The 18235-nt window shown below is 34.3% G+C and overlaps 3 protein-coding genes across 3 annotated transcripts; all 3 read left to right on the top strand.

Moving 5' to 3' along the window:
* On the top strand, nucleotides 1–6579 carry LOTGIDRAFT_127101 (hypothetical protein; the record flags this gene model as incomplete). The annotated part of the gene is made up of 2 exons (XM_009063256.1): nucleotides 1–652; nucleotides 6392–6579. The coding sequence occupies 2 exons, from the start codon at nucleotides 1–3 to the stop codon at nucleotides 6577–6579; spliced, it is 840 nt and encodes a 279-aa protein (XP_009061504.1).
* Nucleotides 6580–8609: 2030 nt separating this feature from the next.
* Nucleotides 8610–10467, top strand: LOTGIDRAFT_127179 (hypothetical protein; the record flags this gene model as incomplete). The annotated part of the gene is made up of 3 exons (XM_009063257.1): nucleotides 8610–8735; nucleotides 9249–9392; nucleotides 10195–10467. Coding segments are annotated over 3 exons (543 nt in total), but the record flags the coding sequence as incomplete, so codon positions are not given.
* A 678-nt stretch (nucleotides 10468–11145) lies between these two features.
* On the top strand, nucleotides 11146–16616 carry LOTGIDRAFT_127003 (hypothetical protein; the record flags this gene model as incomplete). Its single annotated transcript, XM_009063258.1, has 7 exons — nucleotides 11146–11255; nucleotides 13401–13546; nucleotides 13980–14048; nucleotides 14406–14544; nucleotides 15032–15143; nucleotides 15739–15933; nucleotides 16407–16616. Coding segments are annotated over 7 exons (981 nt in total), but the record flags the coding sequence as incomplete, so codon positions are not given.
* Nucleotides 16617–18235: the final 1619 nt, after the last annotated feature.

The raw sequence follows: 18235 nt of genomic DNA on the forward strand, positions 1-18235 counted from the left end.
ATGATATTTAAATATGTAGACGCCAGTGCATGGATATACTACTATTACACCGTCTCTTTGTTTTCTGTAACTTCTTCGAATATTGTGAACTACACCATATACAACTACAATCAAAATCTAAATTCAACTGTTGATTTCGTTGACTCTGAACTCAGACCATCTTTAAATCTAAGTCGAGAATCCGAATCAGACGTTATTGAACAATTCTTGGAGCAAGTGGAATTATACAAGAAAAATAAAGGGAACTGTACGCCTGGAACACATCATAATCTAGGCAAAGGTGTGAAAACACAATATGGACTGTATCGTTTCAAAAATCAGGCATTAGTTGCTGTGAACAGAGCGAACTTTTTAACGCGTATTTGGAAAAAGGCTGAACCAGGCGTTTTAGAATCTGAGTATTTATTTTACACCCAAGTTCGCTCAATCGTGGAGAGTGATCCGGACATATTTGCAGCTGGTAACTGTTACGATGCAAGGGAATTCAAGGCTGAATATTTCCTATATTGTCCGTATGCTCATAGAATGGACAATGGGGAAATAAACGTTAAAGATTTGTCGTTAGAATATCATTATTTGGGCAATTCGTCTGAATGGTTCATTTCAGCACGAATGATTTCCAGCAACCTTAGCAACTTTAATTTTACTGTTGGTAAGTGATGTTTTAATTGATAATTCTGTGGCCCGAGTCAGTCATATAATTACTCTTCTAGACACCTGGTACCACTTTTCATTATGAAATTCTTACTCATTTATAATTGATAATACTTCCGCAAGTGATAAGTTCATTGCCTGCTTCTAATGTTTCGCCAATATGTTGTTTGGATTTCGGGCTTCGTTTTGCGATTCGGATCGTTAGTACTTGGTTTATTTATTATCTATTTTGCCATCATCAATTTTGTATGTTTTGTTAACAACTACTCATCGACTTATGTCACCTGTGACGAGTATACAGTTTATAATTCCACACTGTTTTGAAGAAAATATAAGTAACTTCGATCATAAAATCGATTTTTATTCAGCGTGTTCATCCGCAATTAGTCTGTGGCCATTCAGATGTGTCAAATAAACTGGTTCTATATTCAAAGTAGAACACGAAATCTTAAATCTACCTACAATATCCGTACACCTGTTTAATTTGGTCATTCCGTTTCCATGATTAATTTCCATATCGGCCTTAATCAAAAAAATTAAAGGGACAGTTGCGCCATGTTTTTTTTTACCAATCGTACTTCAGTCTCAGAAACGGATTTTTAATTAGCTATGCCTATCAGTAATGGTGTTCACAGCTCAACGTCGAAATTTGAATCCATATGTGTCCAGTTTGAAAGTTAAAAAGACGAGTCGTCACTTTAAACACTGTTAAGTATAGAAATGCGAAAATAAATTCCTAGTTTCCAAAAAAAAGCGCTCTATCCCTTTAAACACCGTTGAAAAGAATAAATTGACACTATATTCTATTGATCAAAAGAAATAAATTAAAAATTTATGAGATTATTCAGTAAAAATAATGTTCTACTGCAATGCAACTTTCTAACTAGTTTCCGTATAATTGATATTCCTGCAGGATATTTCATAGGCTACTGACTGTATGGTATAATTTATTACTCACTAATTGGACGATGACTCTTCTCGTGCACAAGATCGTTCTCAAAAGGAGAGGGGATATTGTTGATCAGCCTATCAGCTTTGAGCTTTTAAGCTCAAATCAAAAATCTATATCATATTAGTTCTCCACAACACTAATTACTGTGGTGCGTTTCACTTGTGTCGCTGGTCATTATCACCCGTCGTCTTAGACAAAAGGTGACATTCTGTGACTTGGTTTTTGAAGTCAAATCAGCTATACGTTTATGGTATTATTTTCTATCCCATATACACCTGGATGAAATGTATTTGTTAATGAATTATTATTGCAAATTGGCTAAACATTAGCCAAGAATATCTTGGTATGGTCGAGGCCAGAAATGATCTGAATCAAACCAATGGATTGTGAACCGATGGTTTCTCAAGTTTGAGAGAACAATCGCCTAAAATACCAACTTTTTTTCTCGGCTCATCTCCTTTGATGACCCATTTCAATAACTTGAAGATTGCATTTTGACTAGATAAGCTGTGTGCTAGTCTTTAGAGTCATCTGTGATACCAGATCATTTATTTGCTTCTTGTTTATGCCACTTTAATAAAGCATAATGATTCAGACAAATAGATTTGAAAACTCAGTTAATTTCATGCTTTTTAAAGCAATACTCCAGAATTTCTATACAATCAAAAAATAAATTAAAATATTATGTAATCCATCAAAATCACAACATCAAACAATTGTGAATGAAAATATCAATGGGAAATGTCAAAAAGTTCCATTAGCAGAAATGTGCGAAATTTAATTTTTTTTTTTCATCCAATGATCTTATCAGATATTTTGAAAGCATGGTGTTTTCATTTAATCCTGCATTTGTCAAGGTTTCAAAGACTCGGCAACGAATGCAGAAACTTAATTATCGATGAATTTGAAACGTTAACGATTTATATTGAAGATGTGATTATTTTTAGTCTACACCATATCGTTATGCCGCCGTGACATCGGAAAGGCGCTGCTACTGCGATGGAAAATTGGCTCAGAGCGTGTTAAGATTGCCAAAATCGTGTAGTGCACGCGTGGCAAAGACGCGGTAAAACGGTAAAACGCAATACGGTCGTATAACGCGCGGTATGAGGGCGAGTGTTTTAAAGTTTGTAATTTTGTAGAGACTTTTTCACTAGTTTTCTTCAGGTTTTACCGCGATCTAGTACATTTCCAGTGTCTCTTAGATCGCATATGGCCGATGTTAATAATGCCGATTTGTTCTTGATGAGTTTCTATTTGACCGAAATCCAATGGTAATGGCTTGATCGACATACACGACGAAAGAAATGTTTCCTCATATGATTGCATACAGTTCTACTTTAAATTGCGTTTTCAGTAAGATGATATCGCTAACTCATAATCAAAGTAGTGTTCTTCAGAAGTATATATATCAAAATATAATATGCATTTGGGTAAGAAGACATGGAATGTTATAGCTGAATCTTTCAGTCTGAATAGTTCATCGGGTTAATATACGAATAAGACGAGAATAGATTAGCGTTTATAACGTCATCGTGTAGCGTGCCAGCTATCAGTTTCTATTGGCCATTCTGTCTCTAATGTCAATTAGCAGGCGAAGAGGAATGGTAAATATATCTTAAGTCTGGTATAAGGTTTGCCTTCTACTCACTGGAGTAAACAAATCCCGTCGATCGCCGTGGACGAGTTTCAATTCACAGGTGTTCTCTTTCTCAAATTAAATACACCATATGGCCAATGGTGGTTTCAATCAAAAGTCGCAGGCGAGTTACAGCTCCATTGCAACGGTGTTCGAATGTCTCAGATTAAAAACAACCAAACATTCGAATGCACCGTATGGGCCAAATGTAGTTTATAATTCCATCAAAAGCCACAGATGAGTTACAGCTAAAATGCAAACATCCGAAGATTCGAATGTACCTTATGGGTAATGTTGTTCTGTCGCAAATTTGCAAGCATCCAAAGATTCAAATATACCATCGTTGTTCTCTGTATTAAATTTGAAAACATCCAAAGATTTGAAGATACCCAATGGACAAAGTTGTTCTCTGTGTCAAATTTGAAAACATCCAAAGATTCTTATGTACCTGATGGGCAACGTTGTGTTCAGTCCAAATTTGAAAACACCAAAATATTCAAATGTACATAATGGGCAAAGTTGTTCTTCGTCTCAAATTTGGAAACATCCAAGATTCGAATGCACCTAATGGCCAACACCAAATGCTTCGAATGCGCCTAATTGGCCAATGTTGTTTTCTGTTTAAATTTGATAAAACCAAAAGATTCGAATGCACCTAATTGGCCAATGGTGTTTTCTGTCTAAATTTGAAAAAAAAAATTCTAGTGTTCCTAATTGGTCATTGATGTTTTCTGTCTAAATTTGAGAACAACAAAAGATTCGAATGCACCTAATGGGCAACTTTGTTCTTTGTTTACGACTTAAAACATCGAAGATTCGAATGTACCTAATTGGCCAATGATGACTAATAAAAAAAGAACGCATCGATATCTCATATTACTCCGTTGAACAAACAAAGCATTTAGCCGTATATATTATAAAGCAATTCACTTTGAAAAGCATCAAAACAATGTTTAAAAAATGGTGATCGATGAGGAAAAGTGTTAATGGGTAAATATTGTTACCGTACTTCTGCTAATTTCACTATAAAAAAAACTGAGGAACTCAAACAATAGTTCCATCAGCACACAAGATGAAATCAAATGGAGTTTACGTCCTTTTTCTGCTCCTGATTGAGCTAATGAAGGGCTAATTAAAATTAGATTACAATTTTGTTTCCTTAGTTGTTTGGTCTCTATTGTAATCTTAATATATCTATACCAATGTGACATACTGTTGACGTTCGTTTCAACCAATCACAGCGCATAATGCATAATGCGTGTTTAAATCGACTATGAACTGTGGGATAGCGAAGTAGAGCGATATGCCTTCCAATATCAAGACGGATTATGAGATTGCCGATACTCGCTTGTAAAAGTGATTCTGATTGGCCGGAGAGTGGTGCATTATTGCCTGTTTTAAATACATGTAGCTTGTGGCGCCACCAATTCTCGTTAGATTACAATAGAGAAAAAAATAATAAACGAAATTTAAATCTAATTTTAACTAGATTGGAGCTAATGAAGACAGTGACAACAACCTCTTCACATTTCGACAGTAGCGCCATTTCTTGGACCAATCATTCCTTAGTTTCAGAAACGGGATTTTTTTTGGCTAAGCTAATCAGTAAGTGTTCACAACTAAACGTCGAACTTGGCACCTTCATGTGTGTCCAGAATTACCCGCGTTTGAAAGTTAAAAAGACGAGTCGTCTTTTCTTGTGACACTGCCATATAGGCTTATAGAAAAGACACCTTTAGAAATAGAAATCGAAATCCCTAGTTTGATATATTTAACAAAGAAAGAAACAACTATATTTCATAGGATAACAACTTTAACACATTTAAGGAACATTTCTACTAGCTGGTACTTAGCTAAATCACTTGGCATTGATTATCCCTTTGAAGGAATTATGCGATTTTTGAACATTTCTAGTACTTCTGGAGACAATTTACATATACATGTATTCAAGATTTAAGTCAACCCCCAAAATGGCACACCTGTCTCTGAAAGGGATCTCAAAAGATGCACAAGGGTTCTTGAATATTCGAATGCGAACAACGAGATACTTTTACCACGCCAGTCAAGCGACTTCACATCACTGGCAGGATGAAAACTCAATTGAAAAAATTTGAACCGACATGTTTCTCGAATGGATGCATTGGTGGATGGGATTTTATTGTTAAGTCAATTTTAGAATTATCAACTCCATACTCTAATGTCTATTTTTTCAATATTCATCAAAACTATAGGCTATATCAAGAGGAGAAGTTAAAATCAAATGAATGTGTCAACGAAAATACTAATAAAATTCCACTGACGTAAAAGACAAAAAGGGGATTAAAAATACTCCTTAATGGACACATATTTCCAAACAACCAGGAAGTTGTAAAATCAACCAGGAAAGTGTAAAACCAGACTTTTATATCAATTCATCATTAGTCGATATTTGAAAGATTTGGCGAACATAATTGTTAAGTGGCGTTAAATTATGATGTGTATGAAGTGTGTAGATAACTAAGGAATTGATGGCAGATATTTCTAGTGACGGCCCGACCATCCATTATCGATTGGTTGCAACTGCCACTCCTTTGCCATTACATTCAAACAGTAGGAGTAATTTGATGGCTGGAATGCATAATTTAATTATCTTGTTTTGACAGAACTTAGTTATCGATGTCATTAATTTAATCTTTCATTACAAGTTTTAATTTTTTGTTACAGTCATTTTTTCTCAAATTGTTTTCGACAATTTTTTGGAATACATGTAAATGATTGATTGTTGTATAATACTTTGTTCTTGTTCAAAGACGAATCAAATAGTTGATGCTTTTTGGCGGCATTGTCATCTATTTGGGCTCATTTCATATCTACCTTCTTCAGTGGTGACTTTGGGCTTTGTGACTTGAATGGGTACACTCGGTTTTTTGCTCGTTGCCAAAATAGTTAATTATGATAATCATATACATGTGAAGTGCATGAAAATTTACAACATCACATCAGTTTTTGATTTATCTTTTGGGAACCAAAAGCAATCGTACCCAAATTCTAAAGATATTTATACTTGAAGCATGGCATTCCACAATTTTCGTTTTCCTACATCTCTTCATCTTATACGAGCCTAATGATATCAGACTTTTTTAAAGATTTGCATCTCTATATTCCAGGCACAGAGCAATGGAGAATTAACGATAACACATCAGGATCTTATGAATATGACAGTACTATAACAGTTACATATGAACATGGTCACTGGTCTTTACCATATTTTGATTGTGGTGGGGGTAATATATGGATGATGACCTATACAGTTCCATTCTTTGGCTATTCCAATGGTACTTTCAAATTCAAGTGAGTATTCTAGATTTGTCAGGACTATCTATGATACTATCAAATCTAGCCGAAAGACTGTTGAGGGGAGGGGGGTCATGCAGGCTGGTTCGCCCGAAATTTTTAAAATAAATTTTACTGGCATTTGTCTTTGTTTTCGGGTTATTTCCCCATATTTTTCGGTTCGCTGCCCGAAAAGATAATCCTATGCTTGGGGCTGTTAAATTGGTATCAACCAATGATAAATCGAGTCTTGTGGCTATCTCCCCCCCCACCCCACCCCTCCGGAAACCCTGGGAAAGCTATTGGCTTAAAATGATCTCACGTTAGCAATTTTGTTTAAATCTATCTTTATTAATTACTCTGATTCGTGTATTTCGAAAATTTCCTCAGCAGGCCTCCCACGGCTAGTTTTCTTCTCTGATGATAACACGGCGTGACAAACACGACAAGACACGTAATGTTGATTATGGCCTAATTATCTTATGTTAAACAGGTCTTAAGATGTCGATGATGTATCTTTTGTATTACATCTTCAAAACAACAACAAAAAACTTAACTTAAAGGGATTGTAAAGAGTTTTTCTAAAAATTTTTCTGTGTATCAGGGACACTGATAACAATTTGCACCTTTCCAATTTTCTTCTATTTCACCAAAACTAAGCGTTTTATAATGTCATTAATTGTGAAGTCTTTAAAACATCATATTTTGCGACTAACGTCATCAATTGCTTATTTTAAGTGAAATTGCAAGAATCAGAGACGTCTGATTGAAAATTGGAATGGTACAAGTTGATGCTAACTGGATCCCCGATACACATTTTTAGGAGACTTTACAATTCCTCCAATGATTTTAGCTTTTTCTTCATCAGATTAATCCATTACTTAAAATCAATTTTTAATCTCCTTTAATTCACTAATTAGAACATTATTTATGAAAGGTTTTCGAGAAAAATCCAGGACCCATTGAGTGGCTGTCCAAAGGTAGTGTGGTGTGGAAGCTCAAGTGAATTTAGTAGAAATACTAACAGAATAATCAAAACAGACGACTTACGTCAGTTAGTGTGTCTGCTTCAGAGATAAATGTGCTTAGTAGATTGAAAATTTATGAAAAAACAACAGATATCACTACTGCTTGTGACACAAACAAAACTTTTGTGTCAAGTGCCAATTGTTTGAAAATCAGTCTGTAAAATTTTGATTTAAGTTTTCAATAGCATTTTAGTGAGGATTTATGAGATGCTGGAAATTTTGATAAAGATTTTTTTTGTATTCTACTTGTTGGCTCAGTAGATTGTTGAGATCTCAGACAAGTTACGAGAATTTTAATCTCATATCAACTTTACACAAGTTCTATATTGATTGTACTTCACAGTACTTCGCCTCTTTTCATATTTTGGTCATACATATTGAAGGAATTGTAAAGAGGTTTTCAAATTTTGTATGTGTATCGGGGACACTGAAAGCATCAATTTGCACTATTCCAATTTTCAATCAGACGTCTGTGATTCCTGCATTTCCACTTAAACTAAGCGTTTGATGACGTCACTAATCGTGAAAGGCCTTATATGATAAAGCATTCTTTTGTGATTAGTAACGTCATCAAACACTTAGTTTTAGTGGAATTGCAGGAACCATAGATGTATGATTGAAAATTGGAATGTTGCAAATTGATGCTATCAGTGTCCCCGATACATATAATAATTTAAGAATTTTTTTTTACAATTCTTTACCATCCGTATGATCAATTGTTCCTTTGTCTCAGAAACGGAATTTTTTTAGCTAAACTTATCAGTAATAATGTTCACAGCTCACCGTCGAAATTTGAGCTTTCAAATCCATGTGAGTTCACAATTATCCGTGAGTTAAAATGACGACTCGTGTTTTCTTGTGATTCCGCCATATATAGACAAGTGAAAACTATAAAGTAAAATTCCAGTTTTAGGTATATTTGAAGAGATTACGATGCTTTCGTGATTTCTGAAGACTATTTACGTATATTCAAGTACCAAATCAACACCTAAAAGTGTAGAATCGAGACATTTTCATAATTTTCAGGGGAACAAGCGGCATAGATATTGATCTTGAAAAGGTGGACATTAACCAATGCCCTGTGCCTTATGGTTCCAATGAAGACAACGTCTTTGCAGGATCGGCAAGGTGTAAAGAAGAAACGACAAAGGTGCGTGCATGTAAATTCTCTCTTTGAAATAGTTTGCTTTAATCGGATGTTTTCATATTTGAGGTTAGGGTGGCACTCGATTGTTGAATCCTGAACACGTTCAGTCAGAATGGAACCTGGTTATGTCACATTCAAAATAACACTTCTATTCCTTTCTCTGCCATTTTGTCTACACTTACTTTTGTAGCACTCGTGGAACACATTCTGAACCTTGTTCAAACTTACAACTGCTGGTTGACTCTGAAATTAACCAATCGAGCACAACCCTTAACCTGCGTTCAGTTGTAATCATATATGAAACAATTTGCCAAATGCGTTTTTGTCCTTACCCTTATATAGTTAATGGACCAATAACACGAATGCTAGACAGCTTTTGCTAATTAAATGCAGGATTGGTTTTATTTGATTTTTATTATTACAGTTTAATAAATCAAAGAAGATATGGATTAATTTGTTGATAAGGGAATATTGAGCGCTCATGAAAAAAATAAAATTAACACTTTGTTTTTACAGTGTATCGTTATTTCTGGTCTTGGATTTCGAAGAGGGTCATATAAATGTGTTTGTAAACCTGGTTATTACTTTCCTGATTCATCGTCATCACAAAAATTCTTCAAGGGTACAGAGATAGAAGCACAATATGCCTTGAAACGTAAAGTATGTAAAATATTTCATATCGATAGTAGATATGAGCAAATATCATTTCAATAATGATACAAGCATATTTTGCAGGAAAGATCTTAGGATCCTTTCTACCAGCTGGTTCATGGCCAAACCTCGAGGTCTTCATCTTTCCCGGATTATCCGCGCCCCTTTATAACTGAACAATTGGATCGACTTGAATTATAAAGTGAAGACTGTCTCAGATTAGAGCCAACGACCATATTCCGCTTTTTTTTTTAAACATTTTCATATCAAAAACGTCGTAAATTATACCTAAAAATATTGGTTGGTAGATGACAAGTTCACGTTCGCTTCCAGCAGATGCTGATATCGTAAACTAGGTAGTTGTTGGTAACCGTAGTAGTTGGTAGTTGGATTCCTGAAAATATTTCTTTTTTTTTTGTTTTTATATGTGGCTCGTTATATTTAGTTGAAATCTTTAGAAAACGTAGGAGACACATTTCTTTACAATTAGCCGTTTATTTTACTCAAATTCGTACAGTAGTTTTCTAACAGCTTGCAAGAACATAACGGCAGGGTTAGGGCCTACGTAACCTTTTATGTAAAGTTTTGGTGTTTAAAGATTAACAGCTGGATATTTTTAGTTAAAACTTTCAGATACGTTATGGAGTACATAGATTTTGGTTTATAGTTTTCACATATTTGAGCAAAAAAGAATTTCGAAAAATAGCGGAATACCCCTGAGTGTTGACTGTTTACCATTACCAATATAGTAATTAGAATAAAGCATATTTATTTTGTTTCTGTATTATTTATTCTGCTATTGTTTTTGTAGGGGTTACCAAACAAGTATGACATTTCCTTCAATTGCCTTGCATGTGCTGCGGGTTGTGATGTGTGCGAAGATAATAGCCCATGTGTGCTCAGATTAAATTGGATCCAACGAAGTATTCTATTAGCTATATCCGGACTCATGATGATTTCAATTGCTGTCTTGATGTGGTTTTCGGTGCAATATAGAGAGGTCAAGGTAAGTTTTTTTTCAGAATTCCAATTTTGCATCTGCAAAAAAGTGATGATAATTACAGGAAGTCAGGGCCTATGGTAATTCCGGAACATGTTATCAGCCGTTTTCAAGGATATTTCAGGGATAACTCATGCTGTAATGAAATGGAGTTTTACCGCCTATTTTTGCTCCAGATCGGCTAATGAAGGCAGACAACGCCATGCTGTATGCACTGAAGGAGATTTTGTCTTAAATAGTGGAAGCTGATAAAGTAATTCCTTACTAAATCTGTTCTTTGATTGTAGGTGCTGAAAGCAGCTAGTCCAGTTCTATTAAGAATTATATTATTGGGAGCGTTTTTACTGTATTGCCCGGTAAGACTGGTATTTATTTTGATCAAATCTGATCGTGAGCTTGGGCCTTCATATTTGTGTCCAGTTTTAAGCAGAACCTCCTCTTAAGCAGTTTAACAGTGGGACACCCATGCGCAAGTTTTGAAATAATGTCATATACATTCAGATTTATTAATTTTTGATTTTTTTTTTAAAAAAATATCTACATATTAAAGTGGTATTACAACAACTTAGGTTTTTTTGGTTTTTATTTTATTTTATTTTTTTTGGTGTTCTTATTTTTTGGAATGTCATAAATCGAATAGAAGCTGTAGATTTGATGCCTTTCACCTTGCCTGGCAAGCTTTCTATCTTACATAGCCACAAATAAGAAAAGGTGAAAATGAATTGAATCTATGTAATTGTATTTTGAGTTGTTCCATTTTAGTTGATAGTTGGTTTCTTTGAAGCAAGTGTTGTTACTTGTTGCATGAAATTTTGGTTCAGAGAAATTGGATTTTATATATCATACGGTGCATTACTATTGAAAACTTGGAGGTATGTATCCTTTATTGCAGTGACTAATTAAGGGGATTGTTACGAGCTTTTTTAACAAATTTATGTTTATCGGGGACACTGATAGCATCAATATGCACCATTACAATGTTAAATCAGACGTATGTGGTTCTTGCAATTCCTCTAAAACTCAGTGATTTCAACAGATGCTTTATCACATACGGCCCTTTCGCCATTAATGACGTCATCAAACACTTAGTTCTAGTGGAATTCCAGGAACCACAGACGTCTGTTTGAACATTTGAATGGTGCAAATTGATGCTAAACAATTAAAAAAATATCAGAAAACCTCTTAATAATCCCTTTCAATGCACCATGCCATCTTGATCTTATTTTGTGTGCTAAGACCTTCATTATCTAAAAGATTATCTCGAAATAGATGTACAATTCACACAGATAAAAAAATCAATAATTATGTACTCTGAAATAATTAATTTTCAAGAAGACTTAATTTTCAGACGATCCGAAAATTCACTATTGATTTAAAAGGATTGTAAAGTGGTTTTCAATATTTTTCTGTGCATCGGGGTCATTTATAGCTTCTATTTGCGTCATTCCAATTCTCAATAAAATGTTTTAACTGTATATGACGTCATAGGTACTTGATTAAATGCACAACTTTAGTGGAATTATTGTTAAAACCACATATGAAATTTGAATGGCACAAATCGATGCTTTCAGTGTTCCTGATACACATAAAAAGACTAGAAAACCTCGGTACAATCCTTTTAAGGAGGATTTAAAAAATCTAAGATTTACAATAAATATTTGTTTGTGTCTGCAAGAGTAATTTACACCCACATCTTTAACCGTTTTTGCTCCTAAGATATGTGACAGAATGTCCCCTTAGATCATTCATGGAAGTCTTGCGCAGATGGTGACTCCACAATGCATCTGTATTTAGAATCTCAACCACTGAAGTTGTCCCCCCATTAATCAGCGTGCCCCCTTTATTGTTCCTCTGGCTCTTGGAAGCTGGCACCGCCTCCGATGAAATATGCGTTATGTAGTATTCATCTACTTGCAATATATCTTTCGTATAGCACTTATATTGTGACTTTAATATACTTGCAGGATATCTGTCATATTACACTTATATCATGACTTTCTTGCAGGATATCTGTCGTATAGCACTTATATTATGACTTTAATTTAGTTGCAGGATATCTGTCGTATAACACTTATATTGTGACTTTAATATACTTGCAGGATATCTGTCATATTACACTTATATCATGACTTTCTTGCAGGATATCTGTCGTATAGCACTTATATTATGACTTTAATTTAGTTGCAGGATATCTGTCGTATAACACTTATATTGTGACTTTAATATACTTGCAGGATATCTGTCATATTACACTTATATCATGACTTTCTTGTAGGATATCTGTCGTATAGCACTTATATTATGACTTTAATTTAGTTGCAGGATATCTGTCGTATAACACTTATATTGTGGCTTTAATATACTTGCAGGATATCTGTCATATTACACTTATATCATGACTTTCTTGCAGGATATCAGTCGTATTAACTTATATCAAGACTTCATTTACTTACAGGATATCTGTCGTATAACACTTGAATTATAACTTTAATTTACTTACAGGATATCTGTCGTATAACACTTATATTATAACTTTAATTTACTTGCAGGATATCCGCCGTATAACACTTTTGTCATGAATATCATTTACTTGCAGGATATCAGCTATCGTATAAAACTTATATCAAGAATTCATTTACTTGCAGGATAGCTGCCATATTACACTTATATTATGACTTACTTTTCTTGCAGGATATCTGTCGTATAACACTTATATTATAACTTCAATTTACTTGCAGGATATCTGTCATATAACACTTATATTATGACTTTAATTTACTTGCAGGATATCTGTCGTATAACACTTATATTATAACTTTAATTTACTTGCAGGATATCTGTCATATACCACTTATATTATGACTTTAATTTACTTACAGGGTAGCTGTTGTATTACATTTATATTATGACTTTAATTTACTTGCAGGGTATCTGTCGTATAACACTTATATTATGACTTACTTTTCTTGCAGGATATCTGTCGTATAACACTTATATTATACTTAATTTTCCTGCAGGATATCTGTCGTATTTCGTGTAAGATCAGCTCAAAGAGTGAAGATATCAGATGGGGATTTGATAAAACGTTTGTTTTGCATGGTAATGATAATCATATCGTACTTGTCTGTTCGTACGTTCGTTGGGATGCCCGAAGTTGTTCAAGGTATGTGATTTTTATCTGTCCTTGCTTCATACAGAGTTTGGGGGAACTTTCTTGCAGAACTCCCCTTAGTTCGTAGTGGCAAAAAAGGCGTCTAGTTCAAGGGTGCTATAGACCAAGGTGTCGTGCATTTGGCTGTGTATGATAAAGGTTTGCTGATACTTTGAAATCAAAAAGGGATTAGTAAAATGTTTCTGTTTTGGCAAAATTTCTCTCAATGCACTTTGTTTTGAATGGCAACTTTTTATTAGCCAATCAGAAACATAAAATGTTCACCATTCATTTTCAAGCCCAAGTTCATTCTTCATTTTAGTTACATTGGATTAATCTTGCTTCATCCTGAACAATCTGTTTGCTTTGCACCACTAAGAATTTGCGGGTAATTTGAATATCATTGTTAATTTATCCAAAGTGTAACTTCTTGTTATTATTACAGGCAAAGATGTCAATGGACTAAAAGCTTATCAATGTTCTTCAGACTGGTGGGATCATTCTGCTGCTATAGGTTAGTTAATTGCTTTATGAAAACTGCCTTTCTCTCCGTAGCTCTATTGCTTGGTTGGCCAGTTACTCGTAATTAATAATATAATATATACGGATGGGATACTGGCACGTTTAGGACCAGACATAAAAAGCCACTGTTTATGTTCGTTGCTCCAATCCATTTCTGGATAGCTAGGCATTTTCGCAATGACAAAAGTAAATTTGGCATCGATACAAAGCTGTGAGTCCATCAGATAATACCAAACAAATGAACCAGGGCAAATCGTATAAAAGTTTGCTTGGTAAGCTGAATAATGTAAACACAATGTTGATGCTATATCAAAACTGTATGATGATATATTTTGCTCATTTTTTTCAGCTGAATTATTATTACTGTTATGGGGAGTTAGACTATGTGTAGTTGTACGAAAAGCTCCATCAGAGTTTAACGAAAGCAGATTTATAAGTTGGGCAATCTACAACGAGTTTCTTCTTTCCCTATTCTTGAATGTTAGCACGTAAGTTGCAGTTTTAGAATTTCATACTGGGTAGGGCCTCCATGGTTTCCATAATTTTGGATTTTCAGCTAGATTGCCAAATGTCAGTGATACATGTCAGTGATACAGGTCGAAAATACTGAGATGGAAAAAAGCCTAATTATAAGGAATATAGTGTTTCTCATTGTATCATGCATGGTATTTCTCGTCAGCATTAGCCCAGTCAGGTAAATTAATACGTAAGTATGATGGTCATGGGTTCTAATATCGGTCGTCGTGTCACATTTCCTCAATATTCCAGTTGACCAAGCTGTACATAGGTATGGATAAACCGAGAAAGATCAATGCCACAAAGTTTGTCTAAGGAATGGTAGAGAGGATCCTCTTGAAAAAATTTTATCCTCGTAAATATGGTTGGTTCATTCATTCCTTCTCTTCTCCAAGTTTTGTAAGTTCTTAAACTTGATTTTATTTATTTAATGAAGGAAACTATTAATATTTTTTTCAGAATATTTTTAAAAGACCCATTTCCAACCAATCCAGATCTATTGTACTTAGTTTTATTTATTCATACTCAGCTCACAACTACAGTTACATTAGCATTTTTATTTGGAAGTAAGGTAAGCAAAATTCCACAGAGACACGAAATGTACTTGTTCTTAGTACTTTCATTACTTGAATCAATATTTTTACTGATTTTGATAAATATGAGTATTGACTTCAAATCTTTAGGGATAAATAATGATTGTCGTAGAATGACTTTGTGTTCATCAGACTTAAAAGTTTTGCAAGTGTTCGAAAAATTTCAACTCAAAATATCCTAAACTTTGGCTGCAAATTGCAAAAGTTCCACTATTGAAACGTGGCTGATACCAAAACCACACACCGTCAAGATCTTTTATGACATCTGACATTCATAGGGATCAGAATAAAAGATCAAAGGTATTAGTTGCGTATTCTCGAAACTATCTTAGTGCTAGGGTGTCCTAGAAACAGTGTTAGAAGTTAAGTCCCTAGGGCATCCGAGCGCTAAGATCGTTACGAGAATACGTGACCAGGTTTGGATCTGTATAAATAATTCTACATCCGTTATAGTACACCAGTTCTTGGCATTTCATGACGTGACAATTATTATTTCATATGACCTTATACATATTCATTTGACCTTATACATATTCATAATGCCTTATGAATATTCATGCATTGTATTTTCAGGCATATTTAGTGTATAAATACTATGGAAAAGAACACCAAGGTCAACAACAATCTACAATGCTCAGTCGTGGCTCTAAATATACCATGGGACCTAAACCAACCAGTACTATCAGCAATGTTGTCTCTAACAATGGATATGATGATAAAGTTGAAGATCCAGAAGAATGTGATAGTTTTTTAGAGAAAGATATTCAGGTAAACTCTCGTTGCTGTTTACGCATCCCGATGTCAGGACCGTACATAGGGTCTTAGATGGGGCAATAATCTGTCTTTGAATTAAGTCCGTTATGTTTAAATGGCAACGTTTTCGGTAACCACCTTTACCGTGGACATCAGATAACTGATATTATAGTTAACGGATATCATCTATATTATCAAAATTTATGAAATTACTTTGGTGTGCAACGTCCGACTAGCAAACTAGAAAGAGTTACAAAAAGCAATGAACCACCTTTGGGAGTGTTTGCTTCCAATGTCGGCGTTCAAAAATCTGTTCACCTTTCATGATTATTCCAGTACCCAGCTGTAAATAGGTATCAATAATCGAGGAATTTCAGGAGGTTTGGCCGTTGAACAACTAGTACACAGGATCTTTGTTTACCGTAGTTACCCTCGTAAAATACAAATGGTTCTTTCTTTCTTCACAAAGCATACATTTTGTATTGTAGGAGGAATTTCGACGTTTATATACTCAACTAGAGATTTTAAAACAGAGAAACATGAAATTGGGTAACCGACATTTACAACACAAACTATCAGCTATGACTGAGGCAGCAAAGAAAGAAGATCAGATCGATTCAACACCGAGTTCGCCCAATTTAAACGGCAAACGTATTATAATCAATTTAGACAATTACAACGATTCAACTAATGTTTAGCAATGACTACAGTAACGTAACATCCATTTCCTATTTGCAACGAAAATGAATATATGTGATACGGATTCTACATGTTTGTATAATATATAATATTAATGTGTGAGGATGGATATTTTTGTTGTTTTTTTATTGTGTATATCATTATTAATATTATTATGATTAATATTATAACGTGTTACATCAAAATATAGTGCCATTAAGATTTTTTCCACCATATATATCAATAATAATTGGAAAAGTTTTCTAGCCTCTATGAATCTCATTGTTTTATTATAAATGTATTTTATCTACAGATGAATGTTATATTAAAAAAAAATGTACATATTGCAAAATTTTTAAATGGCGTTTTCCTGCAGAAAGCGCTTTAATATATTATATTATATTGAAAGAATGGTGCTTATGGCATCATTTCAGGCACGATATTCAAAATTAAATTGTGTGTAGAGAGGACTAGTTTAACATTGTTATAGATTTACCTTTACCTTCCTTTTGATCCACCAAGGTCTCTTGAGTCAGTCAATATCTAGCCCTTGATACTGCAATGCTAAATTCATATCTCTTAATTTGATTGGTCGAGACATGTGTTTCTCAAATTTATTCTAAAGCCTACCTTCTCCATATGTTAAGTTATCAATCTTTAATGACGCATGCTAGTTGTGTCAAGGGCTAGGTGACGAACGATTCTTACAGCCTTGATGGGGCAAAATGTTTTACCTATTTATTTACAATCAATTTGCATTCTATGTAATCAAATAGCTCAAATTACAAGACAATGAAGATACCAAATAGTTAATTTTAATTTCGATCAAAACCCTTCGACCTTTGTGATTTACATTGGATAAGAGGATTGCAAACACTCCATGACTTCATTTTACATTCGTTTTGCAAGACTAAATGTTTGCTTTGAATTCATGCTTTAGTGCGATTCATTATGAAGTGTCTATACTATGGTCATATATACTGCTATCAACAACGACCGTCTGTCCTTTTTGAGGATTTGGGTCATGGCCCTCCCCTTAAGCCTGTGAAAGGTTTTATTTTGAAATAAAAATGAAGCCCTCTTAATGCACCCAGGCCATCTGAAATCCATTAGCTTCAGGGGGCTCTCACAAGCCCCAAATGCCTCGACCTCCCCCTCGGGCAATTTCTAGTTACACCCCTGTATACAACAGCAATTTTGATGCGGATTGTATAATAATGTTTATTTGCAATTATTGATATAGGATTATATCTTCGTTAACGAAGGACATTTCTGCCAAAATCTGTATTTCCCTTGAATGATCAAAATAATTTGGCTACGATTAAGACTACAGTTATGTTTGCATGTATGCTTAGATATATTGGATGGTCTCTCAAAGAATTTACCAACCGTTCATTCAGTTCCACAGAAAATATCAGGGCTCTCTTAAATGGATGTCGATTAAATAAAAAAAAAGGGTTAGGGCATGTGCAATCAGCATAGCCTGTCTACCAAGCGATACCCACAACAAAAATCATTTCAGAGGAGCTATCATTTAATTAAATAAACTTGGCTCGGGGGGGGGGGGGGGGGGGGGGGGAAATTTTTTCCTTTAAAATCAAAAAAAATGTGCTAAAAAAAAAAAAAAACTTTGGTTTCT

The sequence above is a fragment of the Lottia gigantea genome (genome assembly GCF_000327385.1).
Source record: "Lottia gigantea unplaced genomic scaffold LOTGIsca_56, whole genome shotgun sequence".
NCBI classification, from domain to species: Eukaryota; Metazoa; Mollusca; class Gastropoda; family Lottiidae; genus Lottia; species Lottia gigantea.